Below are 26,492 nucleotides of genomic sequence, written 5' to 3'. Positions count from 1 at the left end.
GTGTTTAGGATGATAAGCTGAACCTTTAAGTACATAAAACAATTGGAGTCCAAACCGTATTGCTTCAGTTTGGGATTCGTGTATGGTCCTGGGTGCAAATTTGTCTCAGGTTCCTATTCTGTGCAGTTTCACTGGACTTCAGTGGCGTTGAGTTTGTACAAGTGATACCCATTCACCTCTGTGGCTATTTTGTCGCTTCCAAAAGGAGATGGTAATTGGCTTATTTCCCCAAGTTGATAGTGTTTTTGAAATAAGGAGAAATGTCAAATCCAACTTCAGGCCTATTTTAAGCAAAAATATTGCCTTTGAAAGCCATCCTGGAGTGTTTTTTCAATAGTCCTCGCCTGTCAGCTGCAGCTGTAACATCTCCCTTGGATGGTAATTTATTTCCCCATTTTTTTGGCTGCGTAATGACCGTGTTACTCCATCTTTTGTACTACCAGCAAAACCTGAGGCATGCATTGAGTAGCTGCTGAGCTTAGTGACATTTCTGAGCAAGGAATGATAAGTGTGAATGCTTGGTTTTCAAACAAAGCAGAAATGTAGGCTGAACTTAGGGTATCTGTAGAAGCTAGTTCTTCTTGTTGACTGTTGTTGTTGTTGTTTGGTAGGAATTTTGCTCTTTTGCAGGACTGCAGTTGTGTAGAGATGTTGGGCAGCTTGTAGCTGGATGTAATGCCCAAAAGCAGCATGTGCTCCTGTTGCCGAGCTCAGTGTGTTGAGCAATGCTTGTTACATGGGGCCAAGTGCTCAGGGTCTGCAGCACAAGTCTCATGGGGAGCAGCTGAGGGACCTGGGGCTGTTCAGCCTGGAGAGCAGGAGGCTGAGGGGAGACCTGATCGCTGTCCGCAACTGCCTGAAAGGAGGGTGTAGTGTGGAGGGTGTTGGACTCTTTTCCCAGGTAACAAGTGATAGGAAGAGAAAAAATGGCCTCAAAGTTGAACCAGGGGAGGTTTACATTGGATATTAGGAATAATTTATTCATGGAAAGTTTTGTCGGGCATTGGAACAGGCTGCCCAGGGAAGTGGTGGAGTCACCATCCCTGGAGGGGTTTAAAGGACATGTAGATGAGGTTCTCAGGGACATGGGTTAGAGGTGGACTTGGCAGTGTTGGGTTAATGGTTGGATTCAGTGATATTAAAGGCCTTTTCCAACCGAAGTGATTCTCTGATTCCGTGATCTGGTGTTGGCCAGCATGTTTTGGATTGGCCAACATGCTTTGTTGGAATTCTTCAGATCTGGGCTGAGAGGAACTGTGGTTCTTAGAGTGCTTCTTTTGGGGACAGGTTGTAGAGCTTAAGTCCAGTGCAGTCAAGAGCTGTGTTAGTCTGCACGTGGAAAATAGTCATCTTTTGTTCTAAAGGCAAGACTGGGATAACTTGGCAATTTTGATCAGTAGCATATGCAAAGCGGGGGAGAGTTATTTTTACAGTGCAGCTCCGTCTTGTCACTCTTAGGCAGGCATTGCTTTTTTCAATTATTTTGGAGAATTTCTGCTCGTGTAAGAACATGGGTGACCTTTTGACCAGGCTGTGGTTCAGGCCAGGCTGCCGTGGTGGGGGCCGGGTGAGGAGGCGAGCGGTCAGTCCTGCCTTGCCCGGCCAGCTGTGGGGTGTCCCCTCCTCCTGCACTGAATCGCCCTTCTGTCCCCGGCCCCCGGAGCCAGATGTCACTTTGCACATAAATTCTCAGTTTATTGTTGCCTTTCACTGGTTTTGGCTGCCGCAAAGCGTTCAGTGAGGACTTCGCTGCTAATGGTGGCAACGCAGCAGGTCTCACAGCCTGCAAGGAAGCACAGGGAGAAAAATGTTTCCTTTAAAAAACCCCATGAAACAACCCTCACCATTCTCAGACTAGAGACTGAAGTGAAGATTTCTGGCTTTTTCCTTGGAACTGTGTTTGTCCTCCTTAGAACAAAATGAGGGCTTTGCTCTTCCTGTGGTTGAGAAGTCTTTTTGCCTTGGCACTGACAAATGTTATAGCTGGCTTAATCTTGGAGCACATTTTGACTCCTGTATGGTGTTCTCATCAAATCCATGACCAGGGTGTTTTTTAAAATTCTAAATTCTTTGTAAAGTCAGACATGGAGCTTCAATGCAAAGCTGTGACCTGCCTGGTGCGTAACCCTTGGTCCTTGTGAAGACCCTGCTTGGGTCAATCACATCTCCTTGGTGGCATTTTTACATCTGATCTGCACAATTAAATTAATTAACTTTTTTCTTGTTTTGTTTTGCATTTGTGGTTAATTTATTATTTGTCAGTGAGAGGATCACTGCTTTCTATGCTGTCTCGAGGATGTACTGTGCACTTGGAGGATCAAGCCTGCAAGTCAAGCTTGTAGTGGCTTTGCAGACCTGAAGTCCCTGGTGGGTTGAGGGTCAGGTCCACGGTGACCACATGGCGTAGTAGAGGTTGTACGTCCTCTAGCCTTTCTAGGTGGTGTTACTGCAGGCTGTGGAAATAAACCTGCTGAAGCATCATCGTTTACAGATGTGCCAAGTGTCCCTTGCTTTGACTAGGTAGTTCTGAATGACAAAACTTACAGCCTTATCACACTTCCCTGAATTTCTCAGCATTCATTGTAACAGAGCATTTTGTGCGCAGTTCACAAATAATTTGATAGGTGCATTGTATTTCGTGATAAGAACCCAGACTTTGTAGCTATTTTTTTTTCTTTTCCTTTTGGCTATGTGGATTGTGATTAAACCTCTTATCTTCTAGTACTTTCCAAAACTTTGTTATAGTACTGCTAGGGGGAAGTGCTTCAATACAATTGCCATTAAAATGAATGTTGTGGGAATCTCAGTGTGGTAATTGTCCACGCGTTTTGCTGGGAAATGGAAATTGAAGGAATATAGCCTAAATACATTAGGAAGTGGGGCCTGTGGGCTTGATTGTATTCCGTTTAAAAACTTTATTAATTGTACCTTTGCATCGGTTTTTTTATGACCTGCAATAATTGAAAGATGCCCAAGCAAAATGAAAAATAAGATTTAGTTGAACCAGAGCGCCTGTCTCTTATATTTTGCATGAGCTTTAGTGAGTGTAAAACCTCGTCTTAAGTGAAAGCAGTACAATATAAGAACAACTCAGATACATGAGTGGCTGCTGTTTTGCCTCCTGATATGACTTCGGATCTACAGACCATTGCAAAGGTCCCCGCCCAACCCTTCAGTATTTTTAGTTATTGCACTTGAGCTTCAGCACATTTAATATTTTTTAAAATTTGAGTTTAGTATAAGCCAATTTTGTGTAAAAAATAGTTGGCATCTTGTTGCTGAACGATATTATTCTGAACAGTGGTATAATTTCGTTTTATTGCTAGCCACAGCTGCTAATCAACTCTAAGGATTTTTGAACCCACTAAATTAAAAAAAAGAGTCAAAATAAAAACACAGGGTGGAGCTGCTGGATTCTTTCTGAAATGCAGATGCCATATGAAATTTTTGCTTACGTAAATCATGCGTGCTCAACATAGCTGGCAGAATGGAATGGTTTAAAATCGTGGCTCATGCACCTTGCAGCTGGCTCTCCACCTCTCATAGCTTGTCTTTCTGCGGCTGATCACTCCAGTCTGGTTTATATATATTTTTTTTCTTTTTATTGCTACAACAATGTCATCGAAACTGCATTCTTTAGGCCGGTATCTCATACTGAAAATATTCTGCTGCAGATCGCTGTGAAACCAGAGCAGGATGCCGGCTCCCTGGGGAGGCAGCTGGGCAGTGCAGGAATTCAGATGTGAGGGAGATGAAAGCACATCACTGCTCTGCCTTCCCCTCTTGCTGCTTCTATGAATGACGAGCACCTCGGATGAAAGGCACTGTAACTAAAAATAGCTAATGCAGCAAAAATCATCATAATAAATCATTCAATCAAATATTTTCCATTGCACTGAGGAATTTTCCTTGTAATCGGTGGAATTTTATTTTATTTATTTTTTAAAAAAAACCAAAGCTCCTAATTGGAGCTGCTTGATCAACATGTTGCAACATGTTGGATGGGCTCCTGTCACTGTCATTGCCATTTCAAGGACTCCTTCGCTGAAGAGCAGGTTGCTGTGCTGCCAGACAAGCTTGCTTTAATTTTTATGGAGTAGTAGTTCTATTTCTGCAAGTAATTCTTTTCCTCCTGTTTTTTCTTTTGGCTTCTTTGAGGACAAATATTTCTCTGCATACAGTGCTCCTCAAATTGCTGCCAGCTTTCTGGTTGCAGGCAACATTTTCAAAGGGTTTTGACATTTGTATGTGGGGTTTTTTTGTGTGCCCACTGTGAGAGAGATGTCTGGGTTTCTGATTTGTCTGGTGGGGTGTGCCAGCCATTTCCTGAAGAAATGAAACTGGGATCCAGGGCGAAGAGGTGGCCTGAGATTTCACTGAGACGTCTGAGAAGAGCTTGTGAGATACTCTGGGTTTTCAGATGCTCCGCGTGTCACTGCAGAAACAGCTGAAACGTTCGTAGGTCACGGCTGGTGCTTTTCCAGAACGTGCAGTGATAGTGAGATTGTTAGTAACAGCATGGAAGAACTTGTCCTAGCCACTTTCTGAAAACAGGCTGAAATCACCCAGAAATGAGGGCATTCTGTTTGTTTCTACTGAATAGAGGTTATGTTATGTGCTCGAGCTACTCGGAGGAGAACAACAGATTCTTTGTTCTTCTCTGTGGCCTTATTGGTGTGAGAAGTTTGGGAAGGAGCAGCAGAGTGGAGGAGGAGGAGGAGGAGGAAGGATCTTCTTTACTACTGCTGCTTCTGTGGGGCAAAATTGGTGGTGTTGGGCAGGGAGCCTGAGCTGGACTCATCGTAACTGCAGGACAGACTTTTGGTCCAAATTTACTAATATTCTTTGTTATGTTACGTTAGGGTGGTGAAGCACTGGAACAGGCTCCTCAGGGAGGTAGTCACGGCCTGACAGTGTTCAAGAAGATATTGGACACCACCCTCAGACACATGGTGTGAACTGTGGGGTTTCATATGCAGGGACAGGAGCTGGGCTCGATCCTTGTGGGTCCCTTCCAACTCAGGACATTCCATGACTTAGTATTTGAGAGTATCTCTAAGACTTATGGGTCCACCCGTGTTATGCCTGTGCAAAATCGGATTTTGCCCATGAGAGCCCTGAGGTTGGTTTGCCAAAGAGCAGGTGACATTGGCCACCTTGGAGGAGAGCCCTTCCTTGGGTGCTGGCACCTGGGCTGCTGTGAGGCACGGCTGGGCAGGGCCTGAAGCCGGCCCTGAGGTTGCCCCGTGTCCCAGCTGTGGTCGGGAACGTGGGTTGAGTCCTGGACTTCGGTCCCAGATGGCCTCATTGCCAAAACATGTGGTGAGAGGGTTCCCTCTGGCTTGCAGCCTGACCAAAGGGACGAGCAGGTCCTGTCCTGAGCGCCTTTCTGAGCTTGCACAATTTTATGCGAGAATTGAGTTAAAAGTGCCTGGGTGCAGACAAACCTCCACCGTGCAAGGCAGTTCCTGCTCAGAGCTGCCGCTGCCCCAGACCTGTCCTCCACGGGATGCCCGGGGCAGGAGTTTCTCCTTCCTAATGCGGCCCAGGGTGAATAACCATCAGACTGTCAGGAATGTCCCGCTGTGCCAAGAAAAGCCTGTTCGCTTGAAATCGCCTAGTGTCCTATTTTTAGAGGTTAATGTAATTGTGCTGTGCTTTCTCACTGGCTTTGCCTGTCAGTACGTTCCTCTGCAATCTCCGCTGAAGCAGGAGGAGTTGCTTCAATTTGAGATTTGCTGGTAAATCTGGTAGTACAGCACGTGGGTGCCCCAGGCTGTGCCTGCTGTGAAGACCAGCAGAAGCCATGGGAAATGTGTTTGAACTTTCCTTCTCCTGCCCCACTGTGACTTTTTGGCTCCTGGGGCCAGATGGGGCCGTGGCGTGTGTACAGCGCTGGGCGGCGGTGACCTGCTGTGATGATCTTGGAGGATGCGTGTGGGTTGAGGGGCTGAACCCCCATGTGGTGTGTGGCCATGGGGTAGAGGACTCAAAGGGAATAGGGTGCTCACAGCCCTGGATATGTGTGCTCATTCCCTTTCAGCCTTTCTACGGGGGTCACTGGAGGAACGAGAGGATTCAGGCAACCAGCCAGGTTCACACAGGTCCCCAAAGAGCGTCAAACCCGAGTCCTTGTTGCAGCCAGTGATCCAGGAGGGAGGACACCAGTGGGTCCCTATGATACATTTGATCTTGATTGTACTGGCTGCCTGAAGTGTGTTTTCCAAAGCACATTTAAAATAAACAAAGAAGCAAACAAAAAACCCCAACCAAATTACTTTTCTTAGTCGTCTTGATGATGTTTAAGTGATGGTGGGTAGCTTCTGCTTAGGATCTTCTATAGGTTCTGTCTTTATGACATTATTTTGATGAAGCAAAATCTTTTGTGGATTTCAGAGTATGAAAGATGGGGGAATCTTCTTCTCTTTCCCCAGATGGAGTTCATTGGAGTAAGCCAGCTGTCATTCATCCACGACCTGGGACCGAAGGGCATGTGAGTTGTGACCTGTGTCTTTGTCAGTTACGGTTCACCAAGAGCAGGGCCTTTTAAATAAATATTGTTCAAATCGATAGTTTTCCTTTCTTGCAAATAACTGACTGGGGGAATATTTTGCCATTTGGATAGAAAATATTATTAATGTTGAGACAGAAATACTACAGTTTTGGGAAACAGTTTTGAGGGGGCTGCTTTGCGAGATGTGGGCTGCAGCTCACAGACTGGCTCATGGGATTTCTCCCCTTCCCTCCCTGCAATGTGTTGACCTGCTTGTTCTCATGCTTGTGTTAAGAAACAGGGCCCTGCACTCCTTAAATCTGCATGATTTCCTTCTGTAGTGTTATTTTTGCCCTTTTTCCAGCTTTCAAGGCAGTGGTACAGAGGCTGCTTGGGCACGTGTGGAGGCAGCAGAAGCCATCCCTGGAACCAGGGGCTTGGGGGTTCAGCAGGGATCCTCCACCCGAGAGCCGTCCTGCAGCTCCAGGAGAGCCGTGCTGCCCGTCCTGACCATGTTTCTGTCCTTGCAGAGAAGGCTTGATCATGAAGCGCTCCGGGGGCCACCGCATCCCTGGCCTGAACTGCTGTGGCCAAGGAAGGATGTGCTACCGATGGTCCAAGAGGTACTGCTGGGATGGGGAAAGGTGGCAATGCTTTGCGTTCCTCGGGCACTCGTACAAAAATCCTCATTTGTCTTTTTCTCCCAAAAAGTCTGCAAGGGAGATTCTTGTTTTTTTTACAAAAGCCATGGATTTTCAAGTCAAAAGGGTCTGGAGGCTATTTTCCCCTGATCCTCCTCTGTGGAGGATGGTGTTTGTTTGGGGCTTTTTTGTTTGTTTTGGTTTTTTGATTTGTTTTTGGTTTTGTGCTTTGTGGTGTGTGTGTGTGTGTGTGTGTGTGTTTTGGTTTTTTTGTTTGTTTTTTTTTTTTTTCCTCCTGCTTTGGAGTTCATAGAAGGGATGTGTTGCTCCAGAGGAAAACTGGGATTTCCTGCAGCACTGAGCTGGCAGAAGTGGCATTAATCCCCTGGTCTGTGCCCAGCTTTCCCTGCTGCAGGAGCGCCCAGGGGGCTTCGTGACTTTGGGAGGGGACTCTGCTGGTGACACTGCCCAGGCCAGGCTTCAGCTGCGTTTTCTGAGCTTCCTTTCTTCAATTTACAAAAAGAAAATCAATTAATTGAAACACTGTCCGGGCTACTTTGGAGCTGGATTAAATCAGACATGACCTGCAGCAGTAAGGAGCTCTGTTTGGTGTAATTAACCTTGGAATTAAATACATTTGCCTCTTCCTTATTACTACACGTGCTTAAATGCGGGTGTTTTCATGGGTGTTTTTATGAGCCATCCCATTCCCATGTCCCTTCCTGCTGCAGACAGAAGTAACTTACTGTCCCTGTCCCTTTATCTTCAGCGTTGGAGCTCCGTGTATCCTGGGGCTGCAGCACAGGGGAATGTGCTATGGAGGAGTGTATTTGTTACCAGCTGACATCCAAAAAACAAAGAGTATTTCCTGCAGCTTGCCCTTCCTTGGGCAAATCTTTCCTTTTGGAAATCCAAATAGCACATATCTGCCTGAGTGACAATTTCTTGGTCTGTAAGAGCTTCCCCAAGCATTATCCACCTTTGGATTTTAGTGGGCTGTTGTTAGTTTTATCTTGAATTCCGTTTTCCAACAAAACCTTTCTGCGTTCTTGTGAAGAAAAGGTACTATTTCTTCATAGTCTTTCAAATTTTACAGGAGATCTCTATAATGACTGCACAAAGAGATGAAGATGTGACCTTCCTCCAGGTCAAATCATTAAATTGTCTCAAATTATTTTTTATTTTTTATGCAAAAAAGCACCTTTTCCTCTTGATACCCCTCAGTTAATTCTGCTCTATGTTATGCAGAGCTCAGGCTTTAGTGGGGACAGTAGCACATCAGCTCTGATGGGTCTTACTTTTCCTTTAGAGCCTGAAAAGGGGATGGAAGAAGTGTTTGAGTGGGATTGTGTGCAGAGTGACACAAGAGGGCACCGAATCCCTGCCATGGCCTGCCGGGACTGACAGCCTATGCATCAATAAATACACGAATAACAAAATATTTCACAACGAGGGTTATTTAAGTGAGGGATTTTAGGGCATGTCAAACTGGGGGGCACAGTTTCCCCCCCCACAAGCATGGGGCAGACTGTGGTTGTCCTTTTCCTACAACAGCTTTGCCGTGGGCATTGGGGGTTTATACCCCAAATTAATTTCACTTATCACGGTAGGTTGGGTGTGTTGTGGCCACAGGGGCTGTAGAAGGAGACGTGGAAGAGGACAGTGGGGTGATGCCATGAATGGGCATGGGTAAGACTTCTTGGGCATGGAGAGCTACCTGGGAAAACCGGAAAGGCAAATTCTTGGAAATGTACTTTGTGGGGATGTTTGGAGTGAAATCATGGGCCAAATGGAGGGGAGGGAGTTATTTTAGCACCAAATGAGAGGTGATGCTGGGATAACTTTTCCAGGGCCCTGAAAGCAAAGGAAAAAATATGGGATCTGGAAGTAGACGAGGAGCTGAGGCTGTTACTAAAGATACAAGGAAGAACAGATTTTTGTGATATTTTCTGTTGCTTTGTGTGTTTCTGAGCGTGCAGAAAAATGAGGCGAAGGTCTGGTGGTGGAGACCTGTGTGGGACAGATGGGGCTGGTTACCCCAGCTACGCTGCAGGGGTAGAAAAAATTAGAAATGCCATTCACAGTAAAAAATGTGGTGTTTGTTTTTTCTTTTTTTTTTTTTTTTTTTTCCCAGAGTTGCCTTCAGGCTACACTATTTAAGTAAAACCTGCTGGTCATCTCTCATCATGTGTTTCTAACAGGGTGCCGGTTGCTTGGCAATAAAAGCTTTCCAAAATGCCTCGTTTATATATTTTAAAGTGATCCTAGCATCATCATTAACGTTAGAAATGTCAAGTAATTATCTTATTGCCTCTCTGTATAGCATACAAGCTGAATAAAAATAAGAATCTTCGTTGCACCTTGCCCAGTGCTGGAGCACCTGGCTGGGAGGTTTGTGAGCAGGGAGGGTCTCGCTGATTTTGTAGAACACAAAACCACATATTTTCAAAGACTTCCGTACAAAGGAGTCATGCAAATAACTCTGAAAGTTTTATATTGAATCCAAACTCATTACCCAAGTTCATAAAATAGGCACTTTTTTGCTCAAGAAAACCATACACTGGACTAGCACCTGAAAAGAAATTTCAACTTTTAGTTGAGTGCTTTCCTTTCCCTGATGAATGATTCGCACTTGTTTTGAAAGAAACACCTTTTCACTTCATTAGTTTTTCATGGCTCATGTGTTGAAGAGCAGCATGGGGGAACCACAAGTGACCTGGTTGCTGTGCCCGTACAGGTGGCTGGTGGTGAAGGACTCTTTCCTGATGTACATGAAGCCAGACTCAGGGGCCATCGCCTTTGTCCTCCTGGTAGATAAGGAATTCAACATTAAGATAGGCCAGAAAGAAACAGAAACTAAATACGGGTTGCAGATCGACAATCTCTCTAGGTAAGAAATACAGTCTGTATTCTGACCTTTTTTTTTTTTTTTTTTTCCCCTTTGCTTTTGCTTTTTTAAAGAAGAATCGATGCTTTGCTCCGGGAGGGGTTACCAAGGTGTGGGAGCTGCCGTGGTGCGTGGAGCGGCTGCTGGTGTGTTTATACCTGCTGGGGATTTGGCCCGTAATGCTAATTGTTTCCGATGTCTTAATGAGGCATTTGGAGCCTCAGCTGCTGTCTGTCCCTCCCTGCGGTTCTTGCTCAGGCCTGGGGGCACAGTGCACATTGAGTTGCACAGTCTGTTTTTGCAGTGGTTGCTCACAGTAATTTTCTAGGCACTTTGTTCCTGTGTGCTGCAAGCAGGGACACTTTCCTCTGCATTCCAATTGGAGTATTAGAATAGAATCATAGAATAGTTTGGGTTGAAAGGGACCTTCAAAGGTCATCTAGTCCAACCCCCCTGTTACCCAAAAGATATACTAGTTGGGATGAAGAGGTATTTAATATTTTTATGGTAGTGTACAGTATAAATTAATCTTCTGAAAATTATATCATAAACTAGGTCCAACTCTTCTCCAAGTTAAGCTGATGCTATTAATTTAAATCTGGGGGATTTTTTTTTATACTCAGCAGGGCAACACTGTGGTAGTCACTCAGATCAGTTCAGTGCTGATTTATTCTTCTGCAGGCAAAACAGCAAAGACCTTTGCTATTCCTTACTTCTTGCTTTAATAAAACACGACTGATAGAGGTGTATTAATCAATGTGGGTAGACAGAGAGGAGCAGCCCAATTAAATGTGCGTAGCTTCAGCATCCTGCCTCACACACCTTCTGTTTTACAGGTCACTGATTTTGAAGTGTAACAGCTACAGACATGCCCAGTGGTGGAGACAGGGCATCGACGAGTTCGTTCAGAAGCACGGCAAGGCCTTTCTCAAGGAGCATCGCTTTGGCTCCTACGCAGCCGTGCAGGAGAACACGCTGGCCAAGTGGTGAGGACCATGTCACAGTGTCCTGGGTGCTGTCACCTGCTGCGGCGATGGCACACGCCTGCCCGCGTTAGCCTGGGTCTGATGGACAGAACTGGTTGTGTTTGGTAGCTGTAAGGATTGATGATAATTAGACAAGTTGCAAAAAATGAGGCTTTCTTCACTGGGAACAGAATAGCAGTACTGGTGATAGGAGTGCTTTGATCCTTTGCATCACAGCTAATAGCATTTTGAAACATCAGGTTTCATTTGAATTTGAGCATGTTTGGTATTTATTGAAATGATAAAAATTGTGTTTTGATGCACATTTAATTGGCAGGATGCTTATGAATTAAAACCAGAAATACCCTTTCACGAAGACATTCCTGACTTCAATTTTATCCCAGTTTCTGATTCTGGAAACACTGTTTCTTAACGGTTTAGGTCTTTGGGCTCTGGGTTTTAAGGCCATGTTAAGGCAGATGCTATTGAAAAGTTTGCCTCTGGCTACTCCCTTCTCTATTGCTCCCTCCTGGAGCAGCTGTGCTGCAGCCTGTCCTGCCCGTGCTCCTCTGCAGGTCATGGTCTGATCATGTCCTTCATGCTCTGAAATGCAAGATATGTCCTGCTCACAGCATTTGCAAGGCTAATTCTCATTCTGTAGTGAACTATTGCCCTTCCAGGCAGCACGGATGTGTTCAGATGGAAATGTCACTCATCAGATTGAGGAGCAGCATCAGATTCAGGCCTTGCAGATTGGCTTTGCAATGAAAGAGAATCAGCAAATGCAAATTTGGGTATAGTCTGAGGGTGACTCGTCCTTACGCGCACAGCATTCCCATGAGAAATCCTCTGACAAATCCTCCTGCCTGTTCTGTAACCTAATTGCACTAAGCCATTCCCAGAAGTGCCTTAGAAAAATTGATTCTGGCTGGAACCAAACCCTCACAGTGCTCTCGCTGCAGCTTCTGCCCTGCAGCAATCTCTGCCCAAATAATTGCCATAAATCAAGGCAAACACCACTCCGCCATCCTTTCCTGAGAGTCAAACCTAGCTCGCACATCAAGCAAAACCCAAGAATATTGTGTGTGGTTGGCAGAAGTACAAAGTGGCACTTAATAATCTCTTAGTGTGCTATTTCATTAAGCTACTCATAGCAGCATGAAATTGTCCCTAATTCTGGAAATTAGGTTTGTGTTTGCTTTTGAGAAGAGGATGTAAATGTCATTTAACACAGAACCCCATCGGTCTTCAGCTATGGATTTTATTTAATGAAGCGGGAGGCAACCTAAATCTTTGCGCTGTTTGCTTTTACAGGTATGTCAATGCTAAGTGGTACTTTGAAGATGTTGCAAATGCCATGGAAGCTGCAAAGGAGGAAATTTTCATTACAGATTGGTGGTGCGTACTTAGATATTTGGATGTTGACCAGGCATCTCTCTCGGGACGTTCCCGACAATGCGGCACTGTTGGGAGGCCCTACGGCATGGCAGCGAGCCGTGCGGCCAGATGGTTTGGCAGCACACCCAAACGTCTCCTTGTGTTGTATTCAAAGGCCTTTTCAGGAGGGTTGGCAGCAAAAGCGCATGCTTGAAATCAGCGGCTTGGTTGTCTCCTTCCGTGGAAAGGCCTGAAATGGCACAAAGGCACCACCTGAATTAAAAATGTTATGGCTTGCGGTGCTCGTCAGGAGTGTAAATCGCTGCAAACCCAATGGATAAGAGTGTTTTTTGGTGTATGAGGGAACACAGACACTCAAACACCTCCGACAGTGTTCTTCCCGTGTGATTCTGCATGGGACCGTCCCTTCAGCTCCTCCTCAGTGTTTTGGGAAGTCTCGTGCCAGTGATGAGACCATCTTGGGGGGTGTGATTTTTGATCTGCCAGACAATGGAAGGGAGTTTTGTCATCCCTTCCCTGAGCTGTGTGGCTGCCGAAGGACCCGACTCTGCACACTTCTTAACTAGTAATTCAATATGTTTGTGCAGTGCTCTGTTTCCTGTTTGAGGCAGAAAAAGGGTGTTCTCACAGGCTCGGGGCAGAGTTTCTTGGCTGGACACCGGCTGCAGCTGCCTGTGTTTTGCCTTTGTGGATGTTGATCTGGCCGAGCCAGGCTGGACTTCGGGCATGGGATGGGAGGGCAGGCTCCCGAGCTATGTCCTCTTTAACCTTGGGCACATTTATGTGCTCCTCCTTCTCAATCTGTAAAATAAACCTCTTGCTACTAATCTACTGCCCACAGGAACTGGGAGAATTAATTCTTAGGTAGCAATTATGAGAAAACTAAATACTCTGTTAGCATTTACTGGGGCAAACCTGTTTCCTAATACGACCACAGGTAAACCCAGTGCTCCTAGACCCCCATGTGCTACATCAGGTATTAATGCAAAAGTTGCGTTTCAGACCTATTGCCTTGTAACATTTTATTCAGACAATTGTTAATGTATCTTGAAATTGCAAAACTTATCTGAAACTTGGAGTTTAAGATATAAATGCCATTTTCTAAGCATGTTTTTAGGATGTAACAATATGGTTTAATCAAGCATAAGTTCCCATGCTCAGTACAAAAGTAAAGGAATGAAATTCTGTCACCTTCCTGTGCAGGAGTTAGAGGAGATTGCTTAATTATTCCTTGTAATCCTTAAAGCTATGAATCAATAAAATGTCCTGTTGAGAGATCATATTGCTTTGTCTTTAGGCAGGAAGGAAAATTGAGCACAAATCTGTGCCGCTCAGCTTAAGTACCAGGAGAACCGAAATTCCACTTTTATTTATTTTTTACATCTACACATTTCTTTCAAATCTGCCTTGGGATTTTCTTTTGTTGCATCTTTCTTCCATAGATAGAGTCCAAGTTTCTTCATTTATACATCAGTGTTACATTTGGTCTCATGGGTTGTTGAATACCAAGATGAATATGCTGGACGCGTCTCCTGCCCTCTATAATTCTCTGTTATTAAAAAACAAAGAGCATGACATTGGAGAACGCATCACTCTGGGACATGAGCCTTCACATCCGCTTTATATAAACTTTGATTTCTTTGCTTCCCAAGTTGATTATTTAGGCCAACACTTTGTTTGCAGACTACATATGCTGTGTTTTTTCCCACACTCTCTATTTTCTTAGGCTGAGCCCAGAAATCTTCATGAAACGACCTGTTGTGGAAGGAAACCGCTGGCGGCTGGACTGCATCCTCAAGCGGAAAGCAGTAAGTGAGCTCCAACTGCACCCTTCCTCCTGTGCCCACCCCGTTACAGGGTTGTACTGGGACTGGAGCGTTTGCACCTTTTGGTTTGGTGGCGATGAGAGTTAAAGCTGGACAAGCCTCACTTCAGGTGGCCTCAGAAAACAACTCGTTTTGATTTTTCTCCCTGTTTGTGTTTGGAAGAGCTCAGAGGCTGAAGGTTAGACCCTCTCATTGACCCTTCAAGTCCTCAGGTTTGAGCCACTTCAGCCTTGCATTATGACTACCCAGCTCCTGGTGGGGTCAAAGAGCTGTTGCTGTCAGTTGTTCTCCTTCTGGCACGTGTAATTTAGAGGTATGCGAAAGACTCAGCACTTTGTGGTGGCTCTTAGTAGATGGTTTGCACTGTTGTGCAGATCCTGGCTGTCATTACCATGTGCTGTGTCTCTGTGCTGCAGCTTTCCAAGTGGAAGCTGTGAAAAGCCCAGTCAGTCTGGCAAGAAAATAAGGATGTCATTAGCAAAAAGTCACTTGGTATCATCCAGAGGTTCATGCTATCTCACGATAGCCTTCTCATTTGGTTTTCTTTTCCATACTTCATACGTTGTATAGGTCCTTGCTACAACTACACCAAAGAACCGATGTTCTTGCTGTTCGCCCATCATTCCTTGCTATAGTGAAGAAGTGCCTGTTGACATTAAACATCATCCTGGTGTCCCCCAGCCCTGTTATCCCTGGTGGAGCCTCTCTTGCCCTCATCCTGCCTGGACCAGGCTGCCCAAAGCTCTTCTTGTCATTGTTCTTTCACAGCTGCTACCATTGGTAATAATGAATTTTAGTGGTGCATAAGAAAAGCCAAAGCCCGAAAGGCTTTTTTGTTTTTATTATTATTTTTATTTCCAAGGATAACTTATATGATTAGAAAATATTTAAATCTTTTGGTAGCTGCTTCTTATTATGTGTATGTCTCCCGGTTTCCTTTGTTCCTACCCACCCCTTTCTATATCTCATGGCTCTTGTGGCCCCTAAGAGGAGGAGGATCAGGTGTCCCCTCCCTGCCTGTCCCTTCTCAGGTGGAAACTCTGGTCTTGTGGGTCCTGGTGCATTGCTGTGGAGAAGGGAAGTGTGGAAAGGGCTTCAGCAAAGCATGGAGGAAAAAAAAAAGTGTAGACACAAGTGGCATCACATTTCCCACAGCTGGACTGTGGTGTTCAACTTGTTTACATGACTCAGAGACTTCGACTCTTGTTTGCATTGCCATGTTATCTGAGTTCATAAATGCCCATGTTCAGTAAGCAAATGCTTGTATAAACTTGATAAGGCTTTCTTTCCCCATCTGTTTTAATTTCTCCTTCTCTGCTGTTCCTCCTGAACAGAAAAGCTCAGACCTGCAGTTGACTTGGTGCTTTCCCTGGCCTTCCTGGTCGGAATTCCCATACAAAGCTCTGTGCTGTTGCACACTCTCCTTTCTTGCGCAGCACGTTGAGATATGAGCAACTGCAACTACAAGCTCTGTTTCTCTTTTCTTTGAGCATTTTCATCTCAGAAAACAGTTCATTTTGTTGTTGGCTGTACTCTGCTTTCCAATAACATGTCTGGATCCAGATTATAGAGAACAAGTTTCATGGAGCCAAGTGAGCCAGGCAGAGAAGCTGAGCATGATGTGTTTGTGAATGTGGCTGAACTTCAGTTCTTCACCCAACCCCTGATAACAGCAGGGCTGGGAACGGTGGTTTGTCCCACACGAGCAGTGAGTCAGGAAGGGAATCACGGCCAGGGAAGTCTCTTGAACTCATGATGTGGTAGAAGGGCAGGAGTCCAGGTGGACGTCCTGAAGTCGTCTTTGGCTCCCTCCCCTTCCAAACCAGTTGTAATTGCAGTCCTTGCCCCTTTGCATGCCTAGGAAAAAAACAACCAACCAACCAAAAAAACCCCAACAAACAGAAAGAGTTTTTTGTGTCTGACTGTTGTTGATTTGTAGTGTTATGTTCTGGCAAATGAAACTCTGCCATAGGGCAAACTCACTGGAAGAATTTGGCTTTGTTTGTCACATTGACATGGATTTTCCTATGGCTATAAATAGCTTGTAAGAGGGAGGAGTGTTTTAAGGTTAGTTCCTGGAAATACTTGCTCTCTCACTTGTGGCGTTTCCTTGGTTTGGCAGAGCGGTTGGCAAGCTGGTGTCTATGTGTTGGGGTATGGCTGTCCTTTATGTACGTACAGGGCTGCCCTGGGCTTCTCTGGATGCCCTGGGGAGCAGAATATCCTCCACAATTTGGAGACTGCCGAAGCTCTCAGTAGCAGCTTCATGGGAATAGGAACTTAAAAGGCTGTGGAAAGTTTAGGTCCCAGGTTTAAGCTGGCAGACTCCACTGCAAGATTTTAAACCATGCTGATTTATGGCAACTGAAGGTGTCCCAGTGTGTGACCAGCATCTGCTGAGGTTTAGGAAGTACTTGGTAGTTTTGAAAGTGCTTTAACAAGTTAGAAACCCTCCTGCAGATGACAATCTAGTCACGGAAAGCACCATCCTTTGAGCTCTGCTCATTGTATTCCAGGAGCTTATTTGGCTCTACCAGCAGAAAACTTGTTTGCTGGTGTTGCATTGATTACATCCCCTTTAGGAGAGGGATGTCCATATGACCACACTGGTATTGTTGTCCTACAGATGCTTGTAGCTGTAGGCAAACCTCAGGGCAACATGAAACAGCATAAAACTGAACTTCAGTGGATGTATGCAACACTATTATATGTGGAGTGAATCACCTTTTCAGAATTTTACCTCAAAAGATGTTTAAGAGGAGCGACTGTAAGAATGACCTGTTGATGGGCTTTGGCATAGCTCAGCTCTTTACACATGAATCCAGATACTGAGCCCTTCTCTGGAGGCTGAAGAGCTTTCCGAGGCATGCTGTGGGGTCAACACGCTGCATCTGGAAGAGCATAACTAGGAAAAAATAACCTCAGCCTCCATCTCTGTCTGTAGGCACAACATGCTTGCTGCCTCTTAGCTTTTCCCTGCTACAGAAATGGCCCGTGTCCGTTAAAATACCTGCATCCCGTGTGTTTCTTCTCATTTCTGACAGCAACAAGGAGTGAGAATTTTTGTTATGCTGTACAAAGAAGTGGAGCTTGCCCTAGGGATCAACAGTGAATACAGCAAGCGGACGCTCATGCGCCTCCATCCAAACGTTAAGGTAATTGTGCACCGGGCAGTTGTATGAAGGACATTTGCATTCATTTGCTCTCAATAGCTGGTGTTGACCCTCAGTGTATTTGGGCATGAACTGGAAGAAGTGTTTCTCACCATTACAGTGGGAATAGCCTGAGAAGACGTTACCCGTACAGTGATGGCCGCATCTGGCAACTTCATTTCTTTAGGTTATAATTGAACGTAAAATTGCTTGATTTAGACTTGCCAAAGCAGCTATTCATCTAATTCACAGGAAACATATTTCATGTGACAAGTTAACGGGGTTATGTCAAATGGAAAATTACATTTTTGAGAACGTCGTCTCATTTCAGCATTTCTGTTCATACACAGATGACGATTCAACACTGGATGTTTACGTTCCCATCGTAAATGAACAGCATCGTGCTGTCCTGTGCTGTTACACTGCTGCTCTGCCATCGAGCAGAAAATGAGTTGTGGCAGATGAACCAGTCAATAAGGCTAGATCCAGTGTCTTGAAATTAGAGACATACACATTTTAATGAGCAATAAGATATATGTTATGCATAAGGGTGGCTAACAAACTGCTAGAATAATAGATTTATTGTCACTTGATCAGTTGTCACAGTGAAGGGAACCATCCATTCACCGCCATCTTCACAGCAAGACTGGAAGGTGTTACTGGTAGATATAAGCTATTTGTGTAGCAGATTTTGGGAGCAGCCAGGTGTAACTCTGTAGCTTTTCCCCTGAGAAGCTGGTCTAATGGCTCTACCCTAACATAAAAAATAAAACCGTACACTCTATGCTTAGATATAGAAATTACTTTACCATAAACACATGTCAAAAAGAATCTCATAAACAAATGCCAAGCGACTTGCTGATTTTAAATGAGGAAAAAAACAGCCAACTTCTCATTTCACTTATGTAGTGGCAACAACTGAAGAAGTGAGTCAGATCACCAATATGTTGTTTTCTTTTAGAACAGGCTCTGTGTTTGAAAGCTCAGCTATTATAGCTCTACTGAAAGCGTGATTTTATTTGTTGAAACAGTTTCCTTGACTATGGTCCTCTTATGAACACTGTTGTTGTAAGTGCGACCTATCCCAGCATCAGTAACTGTTGCTGCTTGGGAATTACACCGGACTTGAGGGGAGCCACATAGCTTGGGCGATCCCAGCAGTCTGTGTGGATGCATCTTTTAAAAACTCCAGTGTTTCCCTGTCATTCTGAGCAGCCAAAAAAAAAGGTGAGCGGCTCTCTGGAGGTGTAAATTGGGTCATGAGGCTGACCTTGGGTTCTGGTTCTCCCCCCAGGTGATGAGACACCCAGACCATGTCTCCTCCTCTGTGTACCTCTGGGCCCACCATGAGAAGCTCGTCATCGTCGACCAGTCCGTGGCGTTTGTGGGTGGCATCGACCTGGCGTATGGCAGGTGGGACGATGATGAGCATCGCCTGACGGACGTGGGCAGCGTGAAACGAATGACAGCGGTGAAGTCGGTGTCGTCCACCAACCTGGCGGTAAGGGAGCTTGCTTCAGCTCGTGGCCACCTTCACCATCGGTGTGTCAGGTTTGTAGTGAGGATGTAACTGCTTCTGAGCGTAGGGTTGGGTTTAGGAGGTTTAAAGATGAATAGTGATGGGAAGGAGGAGGTATCTGCACATTGAATGACTCTTTAGGGCTAGGTCCTGACCAGCCCTTGCTAAGGCATGGAGATGGACAGCTAGGCTTCCCCTGGAGCAGAATTTGGAAGTGACATTCTTAATAAAACCTAGCTAGAAATGCACAGTAGGCACTCATGGAGTGCTCTAAACTTCTGGATGCTCAGACCCTCAGCAGCTGCCTTCTTGCTGAGCTTTCTGTTAACCTGGATCTGTATGCACCCGGAGATCTCTAAAACATTCAAAGAGGTCTAGATTTATGAGAATTTCAAGAGGAGTAATAATCCAGAGTAAATGTATAGGATTGAAGAAGGTACTGCTAGCATTAATGGGGTTTTCTGTCAAGTGCCTCCTTAGTACAGACTCCCTCAAAAGCATTTGTAGGTTCCACAGAAGTGTGTCTTTGTCACGGAGCAAAATTTGGCTTGTGGTTGTTTCTGAGCATTGATATGCATGATAATCTGTAATTAAATGGGAATGTGTCTAAATCACCTACAGCAATGTCTTGTGTCTTTTAAGTCTGCAGCGGAGCCGTCTGAACATGTCCCCCTGCAATCTCAAGCTCCATCCCCAGAAAGCCACTTGTTCCAGAGAAATGCCGATGATGCCCCAGACACATCAAAAATGAAAGGAATAGGCAAACCCAAAAAGTTTTCAAGTTTCAGTATTTACAAGCATCTCCATAAACATGGCATACACCATGCTGACAGCGTCAGCAGCATAGACAGTGAATCAAGTAAGTAATGTTTTTCAACTAAAAAACACATATAAAGCATGTGTGGAGGTGGGTGGGTGTACACACAGATTGACATAATTTTTAGCATAATGCGTTCTTTGTAAGGGAGAAAAGTTGGTGAATTTCTTAACTATCAGAAGAATTACTATGTGTAGTCAATAAATAAATTTGTGTCACTGCAAAATATACAAGAAAAGCTTTAGGTGGATTTGTATTTAGTTAATTAGGAATTGTCATGAGCCATTAGATTATGTGATACAGTGTATACGATATCTAGTGTTTATACTGCTGGAAAATTTTTGTTCTGCAAGGCACAGTTGGATCTTTAATTTTTCAACTTGTACTTATTGTAATGAGAGAAACAGTTTCTGAATGTGATTATCCCCTCTTATAGGCTAGTGTTACCTAGGTTTAAATTGGTTCACTTAAATGGAAATATTCCCAGTTTACCCACTTACTAGAGAGGTGAGACTGTTCAACGGTTGAATATCTGAATGCAGCTTTTAAGTCCTCACATTAAAAGCAGGTTCAAAGCTAAAGTTACAAGGATCAGCGTGACATTTGTTCCAGCGTGGAGTCCTTCCTGAAATCTGTTCCTGAAGTCCTCAGCTCCTGAAGCTCTACACTGCTTGTGGTTGGGCACTTATCTGAGTTTCCATCCCTCCCTGCAGACCTTACTCCAGCCTCAGGCCAGAGGAAGCCTTGCTGGAGCATTGTTTGCAGTCACCTCAGGACATAGCCATGGCTTTGCTATTTCAATATATTTGATTTAAAACCAGCCAGGTCTTGAATTTAGTCCTTTGTCTGTTGGTCACTTGTAGTTTCAGCAAATTGATGTCTTATTTGAGCTTCTGTCACACAAGGTGTCTTCAGACAGGATCCAGCAGCAGTATAGCAGAAGTGGACATGTGCGTTTGCCATAAATAGAGCATCTTGACTTTCTGCAGGTTACTGTAACCCCACTAGAAGTCAACCGAATATAATCCAGAGCTTAAAGCCCCATCTGAAAATGTTCCATCACCACACTGAATCCAAACAGGGGCTCGCTGAGCCTCGGGAGGGTAAGTGGAGGAAGGCAGAGGCGCAGATCCCTTCAGGCTTTAGCTGCCCATGTTTTTGCTTTGTAACGCTGGTGAGAGTTAGGTTGAGTGCCAGGATCAGCCTTTGCTGCTTATTGTTCTCCCAGCATCTTTAGCACCCCTCTGAGGACTACTGGCGGAAAAGCCTTCTCCAGAAGCTACAAAAATTGCAGCATAAATAATAACGTAAAACCAAACCAAAAAGCCCAATGCGACAAACTAACCCTCCCCACCCAAAAAAAAAAAAAAGGGCCATAAAAATAGCAGGGAACAGTTGAGGAAACAGCTCTGATTCTGGTATACAATTATTTCAGCAGTTCTTTTCTTGTAAAGAAAAGGGGTTTGTTACTGGAATTGGGGACTTCTGCACTGGATATTTTAAAACAAGCCTGGTGCAGGAAGAGAAATGCAAACAGAGAGAGGAAACCCGTGTTTGGATGAAGACTTGGGGGACCCCACCTTTTGCCCCTTGTTAAAATCAATTAAAACATACTCAATTGAGAGAGGAGTTGGGTGGTTATGAGCTCTGAGCTGTTCTCACCCTCTGGACCGAGGTTGAAAGGACCTGTCTCAGTATGGTACCTCATCGAGGTACCTTTGAGCTCTGGTATGGGGTGAGGAGCAGTTCTTCAACATCCTCCTCTTGCCAGCTTCTTCCTCTAAGGTATTAATTGCCAATTATAAAATATTGGTTATCAAGTAGTGGCAGGTAGCAAGGAAGAGATGCATTTGCTTCATGGAAACGAAGTGTGGTCTCACCTGTGGTCACCTCATGCTCATCCATGAGTCAATGTCAGTCATGAAGGCTTGGTACATGAAAAATGTTTTGGCAGCATGGTGTGTCCCACTCATTCCCATTCAAATGAGCTGAGTCAGCAGTTCCCCAGCTCCACCTGGACTCTCACTAGAAGCTCCTGCTCCCCGAGGCAGCTGTGGAGCATCCCTGCCGCATGGCGTGTCTGGCATGGCTTGGCCGGGGTGGCAGCAGTGCTGGCAGGGCATGCTTCGTGTTAACCCGTCTTGCTGCGCTGCCAGTGTGTATTTTGTTGGCGGCTGAAAGGGATTCGTTTTTTGTCCTAAATGGTTTTTATGGTTACCTGGTGATGTGGTTGGGTTAGGAGAAGGCTTCTGCTGCTGGCATGTTACTGTGTAATTACTGCACTAATATTTGGTACAGTAGATGAAGGCTGCTCTCAGGGTCAGGAAATAAGGCTAGTTAAATATTTATGGTCTAGGCCAATAATTTTGTTTTTCGTAGGAGAGAGGAGAAAGAGTTCACTCTGCACCCAAAAGATGTGTTCTAGAAAAGAGATCCTGTTAGGAGGGAATCATAGAACCATTTTGGTTGGAAGAGACCCTCAAGATCATCAGTTCCAACCACTAACCTAGCGCTGGCACTAAACCATGTCCCTAAGAACCTCAGTATCTCCGACAATATTTTAGGCCATTTTTAATCACCATCAATTTGGAATTTGGGGTCCCTTTGTTCAACATGTAAAATGGTATCAAAAGATGACATTGTTATTATTTGGAAAAACAAAATAAACCAAACAAAACCTCTAATACTTAATGAGAGAACATGAAATTTTTAATCATCTCATTCTAGTTAATAAGGACTAGCTTCTGTTGGAGGAGATACCCCCTGCTATAGAGTCAAAATCATAAACCCTCTAGCAGAGAAGTTGGAATTATTTCATTAGTATTGTAAAATATATTAAGTGGATGATACATGTGAAATACCTGTATGTATATCCACTAAGATTAGTCACAGCTGGGAGTGGTGTAATAGGACAGTGGAAAGGCAAATGATGATAAGGTAATTTTTTAGTTCCATGTAGAGAGAATTCAGCATCTACTTTTTTGTTTCCATAACAGACTCGTATATATAACCTGTTCCGATTGTATAACAAACATTAAAATAGGGATGGAAAAAAATACTAACATGCATGCTTTAAAGCACCAGGGAGACTGGGGAGAAACCATCTTCAGGCAACTGGGACGGGCAGGTCCCACCAGTGCTTTTCCATGGCAGTGGGTCTCTCACCAACAACGTGCAATGGACAGCCGTGACTTTTTGTGGTTTTGTGATCTCGTTTGCCTGTGACAGATAAAGGATCCATCCGCAGCATGAAGACAGGTGTTGGTGAGCTGCTTGGGGAAACCAGGTTCTGGCACGGGAAAGACTATTGCAACTTTGTCTTTAAAGACTGGGTTCAACTTGACAAGCCGTTTGCTGGTAAGTGCCTTTGCACCCTGGAAGTTATTCCTTTCCCCTAAACCCTGTTCTGCACCTTTTCAGTCTCAAAATGTGTTCTTTTTTCATGCTTTTGAGACAGAGATAATGAGGCTATTTTGGTTTGGCTGTTAGGAAGAAGCAGCAAAACTCCCTTTGAGAACTTCTAGGGCCAATTATGCGGTTACAGTCCATGGACTTAGACTGCTGGCAGTTGCATGGTAAATCTAAATTCATCTGCACAGCCCTTGGTGCCATGTCCCAGAAACTTCAATTTGAGGAGGGGGACGCTGCACTTTTCCGCATTTGTTTCCTTTGAAGTCCAAATGTGTTTTCCTGTCCCGCAGACTTCATCGACAGATACACCACCCCGAGGATGCCCTGGCACGACATTGCCTCCGTGGTGCACGGCAAAGCAGCACGGGATATCGCCCGACACTTCATCCAGCGCTGGAACTTCACCAAGGTGGGGTGCGGGCATCGCTGCTGGGGGCACAAAAATAACTACAGCCCCTGCCTCATCCAGGTGCCCTCCCCCAGGCATGCATTTTATATTTTTTACGTTACTTTGCTATGTTTCAGTCTCTTAAAGGACTTTTTTTTTTTCTTCTCCCAGATTATGAAGCCCAAATACCGATCCCTGTCCTACCCGTTCCTGTTGCCAAAATCTCAGCAAACGGCTAATGAGTTGAAGTATCAGGTGCCCGAGGCTGTTCATGCCACAGTCCAGGTGGGTGTTGATTGTCTCCTGCTCATGTACCTAAGAGATTGTGTTCTGGATTTTTCCAGCAGGAAGTGTCCATGCCTGACAGACCCTCTGCAGAACTTGAAAATGTGAAATGAAAAACTCCTATTTAAATTTAGCTCACAGCATAGGTGGTCAGATCCTCAATTATAATAAAATAATGCAACTCTTTCAGTAGAGATGCATTAATTTATACATCTGTCTTTGAGATAAGAGGACCAAGCTGTATGCAGTACTCAAGTTGTAGAAGCATCATGACTTTGTATAGCTGTGTAGTTTTTCTGGTTTGTTTTCTGCTGCTCTTCTTCTAAAGCCTAACTTTTATGGTTTGGGGGAAGGCCTGATGAGTTGAGGTTGCCCACTGAGTATTTATCCCATGTCTTGGAGCAATCTCCCAGGCTTCTGACGCCTCGCTCAGATGGGCAGCACTCAGTTAGGGCCTAGCATTAAGTGAAGTCTCAGGCCTGTTGCTTTTTGCGTTGAACTTCATCTGCATTTTATTATGCAGCCACTCAGGCCTGTGGGTCTTCTGCAGTTCTGCACAGTCAGCCCATAGTCTTGTTTGTGGCAGTCATCCTCACAGTCAAAATTGCCAAGATACCTCTATTAAAATACCCAATTAGCTATATTGAGTGCATATACTGAATGCTACTTTTACCCAGCAGAAATGTGGACTTACTGAAGAATACAAAGTCAGAATAATTATGCTGAAGCAGCAAAACAATTGTGTGTCTCTGTGGATGAAAGATGTATGAAATAAGCACAATTAGACCAAAGCCAGGAAAAAGGCATGCCTTTGCTCTTTGTCAGGAGTGGTCCACCCAGATGACAGCAATGCTTGGGGAAGCTTGGTGTAATAAGATGCATTTTTCTCAGTTTGTGGGTTGCCAGGGCATTGTCTGCTGCTCCCCGTGTGGTGTGAGGGATGGCCAGCACAGGGATCGTGTCATGGATCTTGGGTGTTTTACATCAGCCTCCAAAACAATGCTCCTAGCTGTTGAGAAATAGTCTCGCTTCAGGCATCATCATGCTACCCTGTGGCTGTAAATGCTACCCCAGCTGTGTTTGTGACACCAACATTTTGGGAGACTCGTTCTCATGGAAGTGTCCCCAGAGTGTGCTCTAACCACAAGATAAGCCTCAGCTTTTAAATAATGGATTTTGCTGTAGCAAAAAGTTAAGCTCTACTGATTACAGAACTGGAAGCAGCTCCCAAAGGAGAAACTAAACTGAGCACAGTCTAGGTTCAACTCTCCTTCAGTCCACACTGCACAGCTGCCGGCTCAGGGCACCAGCCCGTGGGAGAGGAGGATGAAGTTCAGACGATGACTGCTAAATGTCATATACATCAATGCTGAGTGATGGGTGAGCTGTTTGAAAAAAGGCTTCATCACAACATTGTTGGGGCATTGCAAATAACTGATACTTCCAGGAAATGAGTGGCTGTCCTCAGCGGTGCCTTAAACAGCAAAAAGAGAGCAGGTTAAAAGAGAGCAGGTTTGTCTTGTCAATTATTCATTTGAAACTACCTTCTTCATATCTAATTTATGTCAAATTGCAGCTTTTAGAGACCTGTCAGGGTAGCCCAGCCCTGCATAGAGCCAGATAATTAAAATGATACAATATTATGCTGAAAACACATTGCTCTGCAATGTACCAGCCCTGCTGGTGTGAGGGAAGGCTGCAGGGTAAGAGCATTTGCAGCACTGAGCATGGTGGAAGTGGTGACGGCGGCTCCTCTGCCCAGGCTGCTGCACCCTGCCTGTGTTCAGGTCCCTTGTCCCCAGGCTGCTTGATCTCCCAGGCACGGTTTTGCATGCACATACCATACTTTTGGCTGTCTCCTTCGTAATGCTCCTATTGGCCTGGTATCCATCGATCACTGGACGACACAAGTGCCCTGAGCATCCCTGAAGTCCCCGCTGTGGGTCAGGGGGTGCCTCGGCTCTCCTCCTGATAAAGGTTTCAGATTTGGCTGCTGCAGGACATGGAGAGAAGGGAGGACACCTGCAGCCTGGTTCTGACACCCTCCCTGCTCCCAGTTGCCTTTTTCTGGGACTCCTGGGCTGTGCATTGGGGTGTCCCTGCATGGCTCTTCCTTTTCTGCAGCCACAAGAATATCAACCTCTTGCCTGTCCAGTATATTAATTTTGCACCAGAGGGTTGCAGGTGCTCACGTCTCCTTTCAGTGGTACAGCCCAGTGCAGAAATAAAAATTACCCTAAAATACCTAATACCTAAATTACCCTAAAATCTTTTGCCAAATTTTTTGTCCAGAAAAACTAGAGCAGTATTATTGTTTTTCTTGGCCACCAGCCAAACCCATGTTATTCCCATTTTGGGGCTGTGTAGTGACTTTACAGACAGAAGTTACTGTCCCGAGGTAAAATCCAGCATCCAGTGACTGTCCCTGGCTGTGGGATGATTGATGAAAGTCTGGCTGCCAGTTTGCTTGTATGTGAGCTTGTTTGCAAATCTGCCTTCAATTGTGGGCAGATCAGAGGAAGGGAAAACACAAAGGATCTGTGGGGATTGCAGCGTTGCTGCAAGCCCAAGCCCCGACCTGTCAGCAACAGATTTTAACCTCGTTGTACCATCTGGTTTTGCTCTGCTTTGTCAGAGGAGAGGAGCAGGAAAGTGTTTTTGGGAAGGTGGGGATGGCAGGAGGGGCACTGATGGGGACTTTGCCCTGGGC

The 26,492-nt window shown here is 45.0% G+C and overlaps 1 protein-coding gene across 2 annotated transcripts in view; it reads left to right on the top strand.

Annotated features, from left to right (window-relative positions):
• PLD1 (phospholipase D1) overlaps nucleotides 1–26,492 on the top strand; it is a 64,701-nt gene that overhangs the window by 19,575 nt on the left and 18,634 nt on the right. The window contains exons 7-19 of one of the 2 annotated variants that reach the window (XM_065639775.1): nucleotides 6,435–6,493; nucleotides 7,024–7,116; nucleotides 9,872–10,024; nucleotides 10,858–11,007; nucleotides 12,301–12,384; nucleotides 14,111–14,192; nucleotides 17,255–17,365; nucleotides 18,657–18,863; nucleotides 19,524–19,740; nucleotides 20,688–20,801; nucleotides 22,927–23,055; nucleotides 23,400–23,518; nucleotides 23,669–23,782. In XM_065639775.1, coding sequence (XP_065495847.1) covers nucleotides 6,435–6,493; nucleotides 7,024–7,116; nucleotides 9,872–10,024; nucleotides 10,858–11,007; nucleotides 12,301–12,384; nucleotides 14,111–14,192; nucleotides 17,255–17,365; nucleotides 18,657–18,863; nucleotides 19,524–19,740; nucleotides 20,688–20,801; nucleotides 22,927–23,055; nucleotides 23,400–23,518; nucleotides 23,669–23,782 — 1,632 coding nt within the window. The remainder of the gene's footprint in view (nucleotides 1–6,434; nucleotides 6,494–7,023; nucleotides 7,117–9,871; nucleotides 10,025–10,857; nucleotides 11,008–12,300; nucleotides 12,385–14,110; nucleotides 14,193–17,254; nucleotides 17,366–18,656; nucleotides 18,864–19,523; nucleotides 19,741–20,687; nucleotides 20,802–22,926; nucleotides 23,056–23,399; nucleotides 23,519–23,668; nucleotides 23,783–26,492) is intronic. The other variant, XM_065639777.1, reaches the window with a different exon arrangement.

Source organism: Caloenas nicobarica, chromosome 8, assembly GCF_036013445.1.
Source record: "Caloenas nicobarica isolate bCalNic1 chromosome 8, bCalNic1.hap1, whole genome shotgun sequence".
Classification (NCBI taxonomy): domain Eukaryota; kingdom Metazoa; phylum Chordata; class Aves; order Columbiformes; family Columbidae; genus Caloenas; species Caloenas nicobarica.
This window is presented reverse-complemented; position numbering and strand designations above follow the sequence as displayed.